The sequence below is a fragment of the Entelurus aequoreus genome, linkage group LG26 (assembly GCF_033978785.1).
Source record: "Entelurus aequoreus isolate RoL-2023_Sb linkage group LG26, RoL_Eaeq_v1.1, whole genome shotgun sequence".
Lineage (NCBI taxonomy): Eukaryota > Metazoa > Chordata > Actinopteri > Syngnathiformes > Syngnathidae > Entelurus > Entelurus aequoreus.
In genome coordinates, this window is record NC_084756.1 from 25,956,270 (window position 1) to 25,973,937 (window position 17,668).

At 36.4% G+C, this 17,668-nt stretch overlaps 1 protein-coding gene across 1 annotated transcript in view; it reads left to right on the plus strand.

The window, feature by feature from the left end:
• vapb (VAMP (vesicle-associated membrane protein)-associated protein B and C) overlaps window positions 1-17,668 on the plus strand; it is a 32,296-nt gene that overhangs the window by 721 nt on the left and 13,907 nt on the right. The window contains exons 2-3 of the mRNA XM_062038125.1: window position 3,604; window positions 7,076-7,228. Of these exons, the coding sequence (XP_061894109.1) occupies window position 3,604; window positions 7,076-7,228 (154 nt within the window). The remainder of the gene's footprint in view (window positions 1-3,603; window positions 3,605-7,075; window positions 7,229-17,668) is intronic.

Genomic DNA, 17,668 nt, shown 5'->3' on the forward strand with positions numbered 1-17,668 from the left:
GGCTGACCGATGACTAAAGATATAATACGCCTTTTTGTTGTCATGGATAGGAGATGCAGACCACTAATGTGTTTATAAAGCACCACACGTCATTCGGAACCTCGCCTTTAGGCTGCAACATTGCTTTAAGGCCCCTGGTGCACATGGGGCGATTGTGCATGTTCTGCAACAAACACCCCCTCCCTTCAAATGTTCCTCTTTTGCATTTCTGCACACCGAAGGTTGGCATTTTTTGTGTATTTTTGTTTTTTTCATTTTATTTTTAATTGACATCCAGCATCAGACATTCATATCCATTACATCATATTCACTTACATCTTTTATCTGTTGCCCTAAATGTCAAAATATGTTTTGTTTATATCCCAACCATACCACCCCCCCCCCCCCAAAAAAAGTAGGAAACAGCAGAAAAACAAAGTAGTATCTACAAATACATCAATTAAATAAAGAAAAAAGAAATAATACATGAATAATAATAATCAGAAATATAATAAAAGAATATAAACATATATATTGGGGCTGCAACTAACGATTAATTTGATAATCGATTAATCTGTCGATTATTACTTCGATTAATAATCGGATAAAAGAGACAAACTACATTTCTATCCTTTCCAGTATTTTATTGAAAAAAAACCAGCATACTGGCACCATACTTATTTTGATTATTGTTTCTCAGCTGTTTGTACATGTTACAGTTTATAAATAAAGGTTTATAAAAATTAAAAAAAATTGCCTCTGCGCATGCGCATAGCATAGATCCAACGAATCGATGACTAAATTAATCGCCAACTATTTTTATAATCGATTTTAATCAATTTAATCGATAGTTATATATATATACACACACTACCGTTCAAAAGTTTGGGGTCACATTGAAATGTCCTTATTTTTGAAGGAAAAGCACTGTACTTTTCAATGAAGATAACTTTAAACTAGTCTTAACTTTAAAGAAATACACTCTATACATTGCTAATGTGGTAAATGACTATTCTAGCTGCAAATGTCTGCTTTTTGGTGCAATATCTACATAGGTGTATAGAGGCCCATTTCCAGAAACTATCACTCCAGTGTTCTAATGGTACAATGTGTTTGCTCATTGGCTCAGAAGGCTAATTGATGATTAGAAAACCCTTGTGCAATCATGTTCACACATCTGAAAACAGTTTAGCTCGTTACAGAAGCTACAAAACTGACCTTCCTTTGAGCAGATTGAGTTTCTGGAGCATCACATTTGTGGGGTCAATTAAACGCTCAAAATGGCCAGAAAATGACAACTTTCATCTGAAACTCGACAGTCTATTCTTGTTCTTAGAAATGAAGGCTATTCCACAAAATTGTTTGGGTGACCCCAAACTTTTGAACGGTAGTGTGTGTGTGTGTATATATATATATATATATATATATATATATATATATATATATATATATATATATATATATATATATATATATATACACTTATATATACACATATATACACTTATATATACACATACACATATATACACATATATATATACACATATATATATATATATATATATATATATATATATATATATATATATATATATATATATATATATACACACACACACACACACACTTGTATTTTGTGTATTTCTGCACTCTGCAGCTTTGTATTTTTTGTGTATTTCTGCATACTGCAGCTTTGTATTTTTTGTGTATTTCTGCACACTGCAGTTTTGTATTTTTTGTGTATTTCTGCACTCTGCAGCTTTGTATTTTTTGTGTATTTCTGAACACTGCAGCTTTGGATTTTTTGTGTATTTCTGCACACTGCAGGTTTGTATTTTTTGTGTATTTCTGCACAATGCAGGATTAATGTATTTTCCGGATTACATAAACCGCACCCACTAAATTTTAGTAAAAAAAAAAAAAGGTTTCCCCATATATTAGCCGCACTGGACTATAATCTGCAGGTATATACGTTGTGAAATTAGTTATTTACACAGAAATATTCTGAAAATGTTAATTTACATACCTTTTAAATTGTTTCCAAACAGTGCCAGTAAAACGGCGTAGCAAACAAAACAGAAGTCATCGTCATGGACCCACTAGCTGTGGAAGCTAGCTCTCCACTCAGCTAAACAGACTCAATAACTCCACAGTGGCGTATTGGTGAATTTACTGAGGAATTTGTGAAATAAACGGTACAAAAAGAATGCTAGTGTAAGTTAATAATACTAACACAGGCACTCGTAAACGTGTTAGCATATTAGCTAATGCAAACAACGCTTGCTGGATTACATTACGCTAGCACGTACAAATATGCATGAAAACACTCCTACAGACATCACACATGGGACTGTTTAGTATCAATTGTTTTAGTTTCATTGTAAAACTTACAAACGTTGCTTGAAGTGATGAATGAAGACTCCATAAGAGTAGAAACGCGATGGACGACCAGAAAACGAAATGGAACTTCTACTTTGGGTTAAAAGTTCATTCTCAACAAAAGGGCAATGCAACACTGCAGCAGCTGCAGTGAGTGAACTTGTCTGAAAGATGGTGCCATAGCACCAACAACAACACACCTAATCAGTGTCTTTGTTTTTTTTTAAAACTATTTGCATTATGGCCGTCAGCGAAGAAAATTCCATCAATTAGCCGCATCGTTTTATAAGCTGCGGGGTTCAAAACATCGGAAAAAAGTAGCGGCTTATAGTCCGAATTTTATGGTACTTGCTTTTCTTCTGGCGGATTTTTGCACCCTGCATATGGTGTGCCATGTCATGCTCCCTCTTACCGGGGAAATTGCAGAACCCGAAGTGCACGGGGCTGGCTGTATTTCTTTGTCCTTCATGGTAAAACATTAGCAACATCTACACCAGCTAGCGTGCAAGGCCCGCCCTCTTTCCGGAAATACACTACTGAGGCCGTCGTACGACAAACCGTGTAAGTGCAAAGATGGATCGATATATAAAAAAACAACTGTATTGTTGATAATAGAGGTAAATTATTGTATTGTTCATTATCAATAGCGCTATTTCTATTGGTATTTGTATTGCTCCATTTGTAGTGTAATAATGCTCATTGTCATTTCTGTATTATTTTTTATTTTTGCTAACTGCTTATTTGCTATCACTTTTACCATCATATTTGTACACGTCGTATTTGCTGATGTTGCTCTATTGTTGTTGTTGTTGAGTTTATAAACATACGTTTGTTATTGCATTCAAAGAACAATTGGCATTAAATACAATAGTCAAAATACGAGACAACTTCTCTTTCAGTAGTGAGTCTGAAAACGGGTTACAAAGGCTCTTAATTTGGCTGCTAATGTACAGTACAGGCCAAAATTTTGGACACCTTCTCATTCAATGCGTTTTCTTTATTTCCATGACTATTTACATTGTAGATTGTCACTGCAGGCATCAAAACTATGAATGAGCACATGTGGAGTTATGTACTTAACAAAAAAGGTGAAATAACTGAGAACATGTTTTGTATTCTAGTTTCTTCAAAATAGCCACCCTTTGCTCTGATTACTGCTTTGCACACTCTTGGCATTCTCACCATGAGCTTCGAGAGTTAGTCACCTGAAATGGTTTTCACTTCACAGGTGTGCCTTATCAGGGTTGGCTAGTGGAATTTCTTGCTTTATCAATGGGCTTGGGATCATCAGTTGTGTTGTGAATGAGAAGGTGTCCAAACTTTTAGCCTGAACTGTATGCAGTGACACATTGTGTCATTTCCCATTGTTAGGCCTGGGTGGATAACACATTTTGTATTACAGTATTAAATCCCAGTCTGTGTATTTTATTGTACTGTTTATGTCTGATGTAGTTGCAGTCTAACTTAACTTTTCATAGACCTTGTTGTATGACTAGGCTTAGGCTACAATCTAGCACATTTACATTTTTAGATGTGCATTGTCCCATGTAACAAAGATATAACACATTTTTAAAAATGGCGACTTCCCATGGGTTTTATTATACATCTATGAACATTGGTGGCTTATTGGTGGGACAGGTGAAAGTTAAGTCAAAGAGAATGTGTCCGTTTAAAAATTATTTGATGTTTCTGTGTGGTCCGGTAGCCAATTCGTTATGGACCGGTGGTTGGAAACCACTGCCCTAAATAACGTCTTTTACGTCTGTGAGTTGTAGTGACCCTTTGTGCTGATGCACAGCTGCAGTGGGGCTGTTGTATTTTCAGGCCTGCCTGATGTAAACAGACGCATGTCAGCCAATCAGTTAGTGCATACTTGGTATTCCAGACAATAGCAGTGCTGGACAAAATAATCACGGGCATCGCATGCCTTTACTCCACATTAGACTGCACCATGTTGTGAACAGGCAGCCATTCTTGCAAATATTAAGAGTAAAACCCTTTTTGTTGTATTATGCCCTGTGATTAAAGAATAAATAAATTGTTTTGTTTATTTTAAGTCCGTAACATGAAGGAAATAGCAGACCAGCTGCACACTACAGTAGACTGTGGTGTATCCTTTGCATTTGACAGTTTTTAGATGTCAAGCCAAGCATGCCAGGGGTCTGAAAGTCACCTGCAGCCCGTCCTTCACTCAGTTGGAGAAGTACGTGTCTTGTCGCGCTGGGTGTTTGCTGAGCTGATGAAATTGTATCTGGGAAGCCGATGCTAATTCTGAAGTTGTCTTCCTGTACAGTCCTCAACTGTGTGAGAGTAGCTTGGTTAATGGACATGAGGCCCCGTCTATATAACTAAAAGTCTTTCTACGGCAGAAACCCAAAGTTTGCGTACGTACAAAAATATTCCAGATTCATAAAACCTACTGTACGCACACTTTTGTGCACTTTGGAGCGCAATGTGTCGCCTTTTTACAGTCGCTACGAAGTTTCCGGACTGGTGCGCACATTCTCACGTCCGTTTTGTGGGTACAGATGCCTAATATATGGAACCCCTGGTCCATTTAGAGCAAGGGTGCCCACACTTTTTCAGCAGGCGAGCTCCTTATCAAATGAGCAAGTCGAGGTGATCTACCTCGTATGTTTATATCTATGGCTATATATATATTTATAGATATATCTCGACCTAGATATATTTATATATATATATATTTATATATATATATATATATATATATATATATATATATATATATATATATATATATATATCTCAGTGTTTCCCATAAACTGCCAAGATACCTGTGGCGGTGGGGGCGTGGTTATGGGCGTGGTCGCCATGACATCATCGAGTAATTTGCATAATTTACTACAATGATATGATTTTCTCTAAAAAGGCTCAAAAAATGTATACTTACTAATTAATAATAACAGTTTTGTTTTAAACGTCCATCCATCCATCCATCCATTTTACAATATAATTACAACACTATGTACATATTGTTCAAATCTGTTTATAAATAAGTTATTCACTGAAATATATTTATTAGTTGTGGTTCTTACAAAAAATATATCTTATAAAATATAAAAGCTAAAATGTCTCTTAAAGCTCTGCCCCTTTAATTAGTGCATACTAAATAATTTAACTTTAGCCTACTACTACAACCATATTATTTACCAGCAACATAAAGTGAAACAGAGGCAGAGGTGTCCTGCCACAGTCAGTAACAAATAAACAGAAAACAGTAGTGGTCAAATACAAATAAGGCAACAAGAGAAGTATCCTACACTTCTCTTTTGTAAAGTAAATCTGAACAGCTTATATGAGCATCTACATCTACTATATGATTTGCCTGAGAAGCTGGACAGGACAAAAAAATAAATAAATAAATAAAGTTTTTTATTTTTTTTAATTTTATTTATGGCTGACGTCATTCTTTCACCACAAATAAATAAATGTGTGGGAAACACTGTATATATATTAGATTAAATAGATAGATGTATATTTATAGATATACCTGTGTGTGTGTGTGTGTGTGTATATATATACATGTATGTATATGAACTATAGATATTATATGTGTTTATATATACTGTGTGTGTGTGTGTGTGTCTGTAGATGGCATTTTTAACAGGTGTTTAATAAAAATACAAACATGTGTCCCTTCTTTTTTCAAGACAAGAATATAAGTTGGTGCATTACAGTACTTTATTCTGATGACTTGCATTGATTGGAATCACAGTTGCGCTGATAAGTTCCTCACATTTTAATTTAGATTTGAGAAAGAAAGTCCTCTCTTTTCAATGCCACATTAGAGCGGTTGGTTTTTAGCTTTTTATTTGTCCCGGTTCCATACTCCTTTTTACACACTTTCCAAGAAATACATTTGAGGCTAACTCCGTAGCTTGTATGCACTGGTTTTCTGAGACCCTTGTTTTGTTAGCACAGGCATGATGGAGCAGCACCTTTAATGTGAAGACAGGAACTGTGCGGGCGGTCTTGGGACTTTTGACAGCAAGTGTTTGGCGAGAGAGAATGCTGAAATAAGCGTTTCACGCGTTCCTGGGGGTCGTTTTTTTCTTCCCCTTCATAATGAGTCCGTAGCAACCAGTGTCATCAAGAATGTATACATCCAAATCTGTTATTAATTATTATTAACATATATTTTTATGTAGTTTTACCATATTTCCAATTGTTCCTACTTATTATATATACAGTTGATGAGATTTTTTCAAGTGTCTATAGACTTTTAATGGCTTTTATTCAAAACAACCAGCAACAAAACTAGCATATTTTGTTGGTGTTCGTATAGAATGTACTCATGTTTAGAGACTCTACGTCTGTCCCTCAATGTCCCTGACGTAAAGACAGCTTCTGCCAGTAACCTGTTTTGAAATGTCTGTTATAATTTATATGCCAAATATTATGATGTGTATTGTGTCTGCAACGTATATTGCAATATGGATATTAGACCATATCGTCCATTGTTAATTGCATATGGGGAATGGCATTAGTGATTGGATTAGGTTGCTGATTAGGTAATGACATTCTTGCCACAGTATGCATTTTTGTCTGTGGTCTCGATTTTTTACTTCTTCCAGAAAAAGTAACATTTTGGGGGGCAACTGATAGGAGTGATGGTTGAAAAAAATAATAGTACACATTTTAACAGCCTGACCATGTTGACTGGTTGTTTATAAGTGCTTGTCTCTCTCAATAGGTCCATTCTCCGACGTGGTCACCACAAATCTCAAGCTCTCCAACCCTACAGACAGGAATGTGTGTTTCAAGGTGAAGACGACCGCGCCACGCCGGTACTGCGTGCGGCCAAATAGCGGCATCATCGACGCAGGCACCTCCATCAATGTCTCAGGTAAGTTCCAGGCATGTGAAATTTCCATGAAAACAAGGAAACCTGGCTTTTTAAACATTCATTTTTTTGTCAAAATAGCACTCCTGCCTTTTTCTAATGAAATAACAATAAAAGTATGATCCAAACAAAATGTGGTAGCACTCGCCTTTGCCGCAGGTACTCGCTGTTCCTCTTGCCTGAACGCCGCACTAAGTTGTAGGACGGGGAGACAATCAGGATCACCAAAATTACCTCCCTAGTTAGCTAACTATCAAGTTGGCTCTCCGTGCCACAACGTCGACTGTTCTCCACTTTGTTGCTAATCTCGTTTGGATGATAACAATCCAAACACTGTTAATTCCGAACCATCTGCAATTTTAGAGCAGGAGGGTCAAATGTGCGGCCAGGTTTATTCTGGCCCCGCGAGATAAGTTTGGTAAGTATAAAAATGAGCTGTAGTTTTAAAGGAAAGAAACTGTTCTAAATGTGTCCACTGGATGTCGCAGTAACAATTCTGTTAGGCATGCAAAATGTAAAACCTGCCGTTTTACGTCGTCTGCTTCAAACACATTGTGCTTTGGTACCCTCATTTTCCCAAAATGTCAAAGAGAAAAGTGTACGCAGAGTATAACTCAACCCTTTTGAATAGTTTCTACCTCAGTTTGTATGGTTTGTTGAGTTAGCACAAGATTAATACGTGGAAATGGCAAATGAAGGATTTGACACCTTGAGGAGTTTATTTATTTTATATTTTGTTCAAACCCATATGATCATGACTTAAAGTTTAATGGTTTTGTAGATAGACTGAGACAAGGTCTAAGTCCATTTTATTCTTCATTGTTTTTCAAACTGCTCCAATTTTTTCCTCAGAATTTTCAACTAACTTGAAGTCTATTTCCAAGAGGATTATTTTTAATATGTACATTTTCAGAAGGTGCTTGTTCTATTTATTATATAGTAAAACAAAGAAAACAATCTGAAGTTGTCTTTATTTTTATGTTATTATGCCATGATTTTACCAGTCTGGCCCACTTGGATAAAAATGTTCCTCATGTGGCCCCTGAGCTAAAATGAGTTTGACACCCCTGTTCTACAGTATTATTAGTAGCAGTGAAAAGGTATATTTTTGACGTGACTGATTTTAAACAGAGGAAGTATATTACGGTTACACAAGGGGGCGTGGCTACAGGATAGACCTGCCAAATGGGAAACGTTTTCTGACGTCTTTGCATGCATGTTATAGAATTTTCAATGATAATCATCCATTTTCTACCGCTTGTGTTCGTAAATTATGTACCAAAAGTTCTGTGGTACATTCCATGGAACATGTAGGTGTCAAAAAGACAGCCAAAAGAGGTTGGTAGATGAGAATAAATCTAAAGGTAGTGTAGAAATGCACCCAATTGCAGGAAATGTAGTCTTGATTTTCAAAATTTTCTTTCGGGGTGCGTTAGCACATTGTGCTGATAGAAATTGTCCTCTTTTTTTCTCAAAGGGTGTTCACATCCCTGAAGTTCTGTTCTTCACAGAACAGAAAGTCTTTATATTGACTGATTACAAACAAAACAACATTAAAGAGATAAATAAACACGGTAGATGGATTGATAGATTAATATTGGGCAGAGTTATTTTACTACTGTCAGCATCTTCACACACTGTCCTTGCAGAGGTTGGTCAGCAGTGGGCGACAAAACAACACAGTCCACTGTTAGGTGCAGTCACTTTGGTTTACAGCTTGAATCACTAGTTTTGTAGTGTCACATTTTTGACGCCTTTCGTGCAACACAAGCCCTGAATTGTCAGTAAATTAAAATTTTGTGTCAATCTATGTCAGATGGAAATAAATCGAGCCTAATTAGGGCATGCACCTACGTTCCCCTTGATAGCACATATTGTGTTGTTGTCATAGGAACAGACACCTGCTCTGTGAAGCAGGATTCTCCTTCCTTATTACCTGACAAGCAGCATGTATTCCGGGCCAAATAGACCGTGATTGATGTACAGTCCACTTGTGACCTCGCATGAACCCCTGTGTTAATTTAACTTGAGTGGTGTGGTTTTCATGCCGACATCACTGCTATCAAATACTTGACATTCTGGTTCTGAAGACAACTGCATCCTAAAATAGGCAAAAGCAGAGCTAATCCATCCATTTCCCGCTTGTCCTTATTAGTTTAACGGGTGAGCTCCCAGCTTAACATTTTGCGAGAAGGATACGCCCTGCCCGTGAAAAAACGTCCGACCGGAACTCTAATAACTAAAGTTCCTTGGGTGGATAATGTAAACTCACTACAACGGTATGTTTTAGCGCTTTCATGGCAAGTTTACTGACATATAAGTAAGAACTTTACACTACTTTATATTAGAAATGGCAACAGCGGAGGATGAATGTCACATAACAAGTAGAGGAAAAGAAGCTTATCGACTACGACGCGGACGCGTGCAATTTTTCAGAACTTATGCAGATCCCAAATACAGATCAGCAGGTACCAGAAGGTAAGAAAAGTTGCTTTTGCATAATATTGCGAAACAACACGCCAGATAACGTCTTATCTTATACACACACCATAATGTATATAGCTCGGTTGGTAGAGTGGCCGTGCCAGCAACTTGAGGGTTCCAGGTTCGATCCCCGCTTCCGCCATCCTAGTCACTGCCGTTGTGTCCTTGGGCAAGACACTTTACCCACCTGCTCCCAGTGCCACCCACACTGGTTCAAATGTAACATAGATATTGGGTTTCACTATGTGAAAGCGCTTTGAGTCACTAGAGAAAAGCGCTATGTAAATATAATTCACTTCACTTCATAATAATACTCCTATGTTCAATGCGCCGACAGTCCTTCAAGCGGTGCGGCTTCATAGCTTACTAAAGTCGTACTAAAACATTGTGATAGATTTTTGAGCGCCGTGTGTAAATTCTATATTTTCAATGGAACATTTAAAATGTTGGTGTTGTTTATTTGAGACATATTGCCGTCATAGTGCAGCCTACAATTATCTCTTATGTTTGACTGCACACTTATCATTACACCATGCACCAAATAAAATAGCTTAGAGGTGGGTAAACTCAACCAAACGTATTCCTTAAATTAGGCGCACCGGATTATAAGGCGCACTGTCGAGTTTTGAGGGGGAAAAAAAAGGATTTTCAGTGCGCCTTATAGTCCGGAAAATACGGTAAGAATCATGTTGAATTGACAATGCAGCTTGGTAAAAACCTTTTTAAAAAGCGATGCAAAAATACTGGGTAAAGATTGGCTCGTCTAGCATCATTATTATTTCAAACTTGTACAGACATTCAACAAAATATTTTATAACGGAACAAAATAGACATTAAACAGCAAATGTATTCCTACTAACTACTTATAAGTACGTAGTCACAAAAATCTGCCATCCGGGGGGAGCTCGAAGTAAAGCCGCTGCTCCTCCACATGGAGAGGAGCCAGATGAGGTGGTTCAGGCATTTGGTCAGGATGCCACCCGAACGCCTCCCTAGGGAGGTGTTTAGGGCACGTCCGACCGGTAGGAGGCCACGGGGAATACCCAGGACACGTTGGGAAGACTATGTCTCCCGGCTGGCCTGGGAACGCCTCGGGATCCCCCGGGAGGAGCTGGACCAAGTGGCTGGGGAGAGGGAAGTCTGGGTTTCCCTGCTTAGGCTGCTGCCCCCGCGACCCGACCTCGGATAAGCGGAAGAAGATGGATGGATGGATTTTGTTCTCCGTTCCATGCTAAATGACTACGGAAGCCTTTTGCTCAAACCTCAAACTATAGTTTTAAAACAAATAATGTCGTCAATGTTTTGTGGAAATTTATTGGCAGGATTGGTGAAAAAGGTGAACGCTACCTTTTTGTATCACCAAAATAAAAATGTAAAGTCATGGTCAAGCCCAACCAAGCAGCATTGAATGTCACCTACTGGCCCCGTGAGCGAATATGTTCAACAAAGCATCGACCGCAGGAATGCTGCTGCGGTCCACTCGGTGTTATGTAGCATCCAGTGGTAAAATATGTGCCATGAATGTTTCAAGAAATCCTTGTGTCCACAAACACTAGGTTTCCTCTGGGAACATTTTTGTGTCTGACATTTCAAGACAGGCATTCCGAGGGAAGCCGTGAGCAAATTAACGCTGCGATATGAAACAATTATTTTACGACTGAATGAGCCTCATAAGCCCAACAAATGGATACCCACCAAAGTGGAGTTGAATCCCTCCACAGGGAGGCTGGTTTAAGTGCTGTGGTTTTGTTGAATATTTGAAACTGTGTTTTCTTTAACTTTTGATTTACAATTGGACACAGTCTACATAGGAGAGCACAATCAGGAGAATGAAATCCTGCTGTCCTGAGAAGCCTTGATATGAATGCATATTGGAAGCATTATATGCTGGCAGGGATTCCCTTGAGGACAAGTCTGCTTCACTTCTCTTTTTGTTCTCTCACCGTGTTCCATTACACATTACTGACCTTTCACCAGCCTTTTCCTTGGTCACACAATGCGACCTGTAGAGGTGGATGATATGTCATGTCTTTTGCTATATGATTTAGGTATCCTGTCTCAGTGATGCACACTAACTAAACGGCTTTTACTCTCGTATACTGCTAAATAGGATAGGATAGACTTTAGTTATCCAACAATGGGGAAATTATGTGGTTGATGTGCAGATACAAGTCCACAAAAATAGGGTAAAAACACATTAAAAAGGCCTTAGTGGCCACATGCGTGGACAGCACCTTTTAGCTCTTATTTCCAACATTGTGTACACTACTGAATTGGGGTCTTATGCCGACATTTGGACACTTATACTGCTATCTGGTGGTGTCAGAAGAGTATAACATACAATGGAATTTGGAAAAAAAGTGTAAAAATAAACATTTGCATGTCACTACACATGAAGTACACGTTTGTGTACTTATGGACTAAGTACATCATATTAAAAGATTATTTTTATTTTAATTAGGGCCCAATAAGCCCAAATGGCAAAGAGAAATAAAAAAAGCATGTAAACAAACAGCTTGGGCCTAAAGAGGTTAAAGAAGAAAAACATTAAATGACATAAAAGACATCAAAAGAGCACCGAGTTATTGCAAACAAAATTCAACGAAAAACTAAAAAAATGAGCAATAATAATACATATTGCGCACATACGATTGCACCATAATAACAAACGCACATAATGTACACCGCGGTGCTCCAGGCCATCGTCTGCTTGGTTGGAGAGCCGCACAGAACAGACCCAATGAAGAAACCAAGAGAACCGACTCCGTCCTAGGCTGCCCACTAGCTTTCTGCCCATGTCCGGTCCGCACGGATGAGGAGGAATCCGTCAAGTCAGACCGAATTGTCTGATACATGCAAATAATTCACTTTTAAGTTGACTGTAGCGGGCTAACGAAGGCAAATGCAATTATTTAAACAAAATTACTGTACTAAATGACTACTGTAATTAAGTAATTCACCTTCACCCTGCATCATAGTAGCATCATGTCATGTGTATTTTTTCAGCTTAAGTCTAGCAAACCACAAAAGATGTCAGTACTGCTTAAGTAGCTGTTACAAGAAGCTATTTAGGCAAGGATCTTCTGCCCACATCCTCTATGAAATATATTTTATGTTTAGGGACAAGCGGAAGAAAATGGATGGATGGATGAATGTTTTAAGTTAGGGCTGCAGGTTTTTGTGATAAACCTAATTGCGATTTTTCTTTCCAAAATGCCGATTTGATAGGTGATTATTATATTTTAGACATGTAAATGCATCAAATTGCAAAAATAAGGAGTAAAGGAAGACATGTTACCTTTAGACTGTAAATCAACATATTATTGTCTTAAGGTGCTACACATTAGAACAATATGCAATATTTTACTTTCAAAAATATTTGGCTTTACGCAGACAGACTCAAAGCTTTTGTCCACATCAGGGGTCACCAACGCGGTGCCCACGGGCACCAGGTAGCCCGTAAGGACCAGATGAGTAGCCCGCTGGCCTGTTCTAAAAATAGCTCAAATAGCAGCACTTACCAGTGAGCTGCCTCTATTTTTTAAATTGTATTCATTTACTAGCAAGCTGGTCTCGCTTTGCTCGACATTTTTAATTCTAAGAGAGACAAAACTCAAATAGAATTTGAAAATCCAAGAAAATATTTTAAAGACTTGGTCTTCACTTGTTTAAATAAATTCATTATTTTTTTTACTTTGTTTCTTATAACTTTCAGAAAGACAATTTTAGAGAAAAAATACAACCTTAAAAATGATTTTAGGATTTTTAAACACATATACCTTTTTACCTTTTAAATTCCTTCCTCTTCTTTCCTGACAATTTAAATCAATGTTCAAGTAAATTACTTGTTTTTATTGTAAAGAATAATAAATAAATTTTAATTTAATTCTTCATTTTAGCTTCTGTTTTTTCGACGAAGAATATTTGTGAAATATTTCTTCAAACTTATGATTAAAATTTAAAAAAAAAATTCTGGCAAATCTAGAAAATCTGTAGAATCAAATTTAAATCTTATTTCAAAGTCTTTTGAATTTCTTTTAAAAATTTTGTTCTGGAAAATCTAGAAGAAATAATGATTTGTCTTTCTTAGAAATATAGCTTGGTCCAATTTGTTATATATTCTAACAAAGTGTAGATTAGATTGTAACCTATTTAAAACATGTCATCAAAATTGTAAAATTAGTCTTAATCAGGAAAAATTACTAATGATGTTCCATAAATTCTTTTTTTAATTTTTTCAAAAAGATTCGAATTAGCTAGTTTTTCTCTTCTTTTTTTCGGTTGAATTTTGAATTTTAAAGAGTCGAAATTGAAGATAAACTGTTTCAAAATTTAATTGTCATTTTTTTTCGTGTTTTCTCCTCTTTTAAACCGTTCAATTAAATGTAAATATCATTAATTATTAATAATAACATAGAGTTAAAGGTAAATTGAGCAAATTGGCTATTTTTGGCAATTTATTTAAGTGTGTATCAAACTAGTAGCCCTTCGCATTAATCACTACCCAAGAAGTAGCTCTTGGTTTCAAAAAGGTTGGTGACCCCTGGTCTACATCATGCTCTCAAACTAAAGAAATAACTGATAAAAAAAAACTACACAGTGTTTATAATGTAATTTCATCACAATATATAATAATAATGCAAGTAATTAATTGATTTTTAGATGCATCGCAATTTGGACAAGGACGATTATAAAAATCGATTAGTAAAGGTCAATAATCCATAATCGATTTATTTATTGTAAACAAAGTAATGCACACAGTTGTAAAATGTGGCTGACTGCAGCGAGCCACTTCACTGAGATTATAGGGCACTTATGTTCCAGTTTTGCACACAGTTCCATGAATTTAATAAATGTGGTGGAAATTTCTGATTACATATACAGTTTTTTAAAGTCGCGAGTGATGAACACTTAGTGAAACGAAAAGAAAACTACATCAATATACATAAATTAAGGATGCATCAATAATCGATTTTTAATCAAATCGTATTCGTAATCAAATCATGAGGTGGCCATAGATTCCCACTAATTAACTATTTTTAAAGGATATCAAATTTCATTTTGATGTCTACCATTGTACTGTAATTGCAAGTTAAATCACTTTATCCCAAACAAATAAACAAAAAAATTAAATGGACTCATTTCTGTAAGCAAAAAAAAAAAATGTAAATAAATATTGAACATCTTAAGGTGCTCTTTTTTAAAAAAATTTACCAGGTGGAAAATCTAGGTTGGGTTGTCTTTTTAAAAAAAAAAATTATTTTTTATTTTTTTATTTGCCATCATGTAATCACAGCATTCTCGCTCGTTGTCCATGTTGATGGGCGCGTATTGCCCATCCGATTTGAAGCTGAAATATTTGCACAAAGGGACATTTGGCTTTGTAATCATATTTCCTCCTAAATTTGTGTTTCTTTGCGGAACTTCTCAGCACCACGGACAGTAGTGACAAAGACTGTGAATGACTGAGAATATGGCTCGATGTTTTCAGTTAATTCTGCTGTTTATTAAACGCGCTCGGGTGCTGAGAGCAACGCACAGAGTAAGACTTCTTTTTCCCTGTTTGAAATGAGAGACAAAGAAATCCGAGGCTCAACAATTCTGATCAGCGAACATGTCTGTCGCTCAAATACCGGCGACTGCGGGGGGAAAACAAAACAAAACTTTTTACGGTTACGTTAATACACTAATTAAAACCTCAACGTCGATTACTATAAATATCAGGCCGATATTTGGAATTATGACATCACATCGATAAATCCGATAACAGAAAATAACTCAGATAACTGACTAAAAAAAAATGCTTCACAGAGGCAAGATTAACCGTACTGTGCTGTATGTGGGTTAGATAAGTGCTCCTTTTCTGCCACGTGCCTTTTGTAAGCCTGTTGTAAACTTCCCCTTCGCTCACATTGTAAACAAACATGGCGACTTCTTCACTGTTTCAGAGAATGTCTTTTCGTGTGTTATTTGCACCAAACGTTCTGTAAAGATCAAGCTTCAACACATCAAACCTTATTAGCCGCCTGAAACACCGGCATTGCCACGACGGAGTTTCGAAGGCTGCTTCTAAAGAAACTGCCCAGAACTCAGGCGCATAGAAAGGCCCGTGTTGTGTTCCCTGTGCCATGGCGTTTGAAAAGTGTTAAATGTTTGCCAGAAATAGCCGAGGGCTTAAGTGGTTTGTGATTTCATCATGAAAATGATGGCGCTGGATGACCGACCCTTTATCGCGGTGGAAGATACTTTTTTTTTAGTCAGGCTTTTTTACCTCCAGGTGTGCACAAACTACATTCAAATCTATATTTTAAATACATGTACAAATGAATAGGATATTGGTATTTATCATAAAGGGGAATAGCACTTGTTTGTAATTTTGCTAATCTTTAACAATTACTATGACACATTTTTTTTATGCATTCTATCTTGTAGATAAAGGTTACTATAGGACAGGGGTCACCAACGCGGTGCCCGCGGGCACCAGGTAGCCCGTAAGGACCAGATGAGTAGCCCGCTGGCCTGTTCTAAAAATAGCTCAAATAGCAGCACTTACCAGTGAGCTGCCTCTATTTTTTAAATTGTATTTATTTACTAGCAAGCTGGTCTCGCTTTGCCCGACATTTTTAATTCTAAGAGAGACAAAACTCAAATAGAATTTGAAAATCCAAGAAAATATTTGAAAGACTTAGTCTTCACTTGTTTAAATAAATTCATACATTTTTTTACTTTGCTTCTTATAACTTTCAGAAAGACAATTTTAGAGAAAAATACAACCTTAAAAATGATTTTAGGATTTTTAAACACATATACCTTTTTACCTTTTAAATTCCTTCCTCTTCTTTCCTGACAATTTAAATCAATGTTCAAGTAAATTAATTTTTTTTATTGTAAAGAATAATAAATACATTTTAATTTGATTCTTCATTTTAGCTTCTGTTTTTTCGACGAAGAATATTTGTGAACTATTTCTTTTAACTTATTATGATTAAAATTCAAAAACATTATTCTGGAAAATCTGTAGAATCAAATTTAAATCTTATTTCAAAGTCTTTTGAATTTTTTTTAAAATTTTTGTTCTGGAAAATCTAGAAGAAATAATGATTTGTCTTTGTTAGAAATATAGCTTGGTCCAATTTGTTATATATTCTAACAAAGTGCAGATTGGATTTTAACCTATTTAAAACATGTCATCAAAATTTTAAAATTAATCTTAATCAGGAAAAATGACTAATGATGTTCCATAAATTATTTTTTTAATTTTTTTCAAAAAGATTCGAATTAGCTAGTTTTTCTCTTCTTTTTTTCAGTTGCATTTTTAATTTTAAAGAGTCGTAATTGAAGATAAACTATGTTTCAACATTTAATTGTCATTTTTTTCGTGTTTTCTCCTCTTTTAAACCGTTCAATTAAGTGTAAATATCATTAATTATTAATAATAACATAGAGTTAAAGGTAAATTGAGCAAATTGGCTATTTCTGGCAATTTATTTAAGTGTGTATCAAACTGGTAGCCCTTCGCATTAATCAGTACCCAAGAAGTAGCTCTTGCTTTCAAAAAGGTTGGTGGCCCCTGCTATAGGAGGTCCTCTATTCCGCCCATAAATCCTTTTAAATAACCATCCAAAAAGCGACAACAATGCTTGACTTAAATATTAACCAAGTATTAGTGATATTGTTATTATAAGTGCTAACGCAGACAAACTATTTATAGCAACGCCACAATCAGAGGGAGCTAGCTAGCTTGTTGCTGCTATGTTGACGTCATCCCCTGGTGAGCTGCTTTCTCTCCTCAGAGCCCGTGAAAGTTTATTCTAGATCATAAATAATGTCTCTCACCTTGGTAGTAGAAGGATGAGGACATAATCCGACGAGTTGATCAACTTTGGCACCCAATTTGGACCCAAAAATGGTGAGAAGGACACGAAAAGTCGCTTGGTTTCACCCCTTTTTTATTACCGA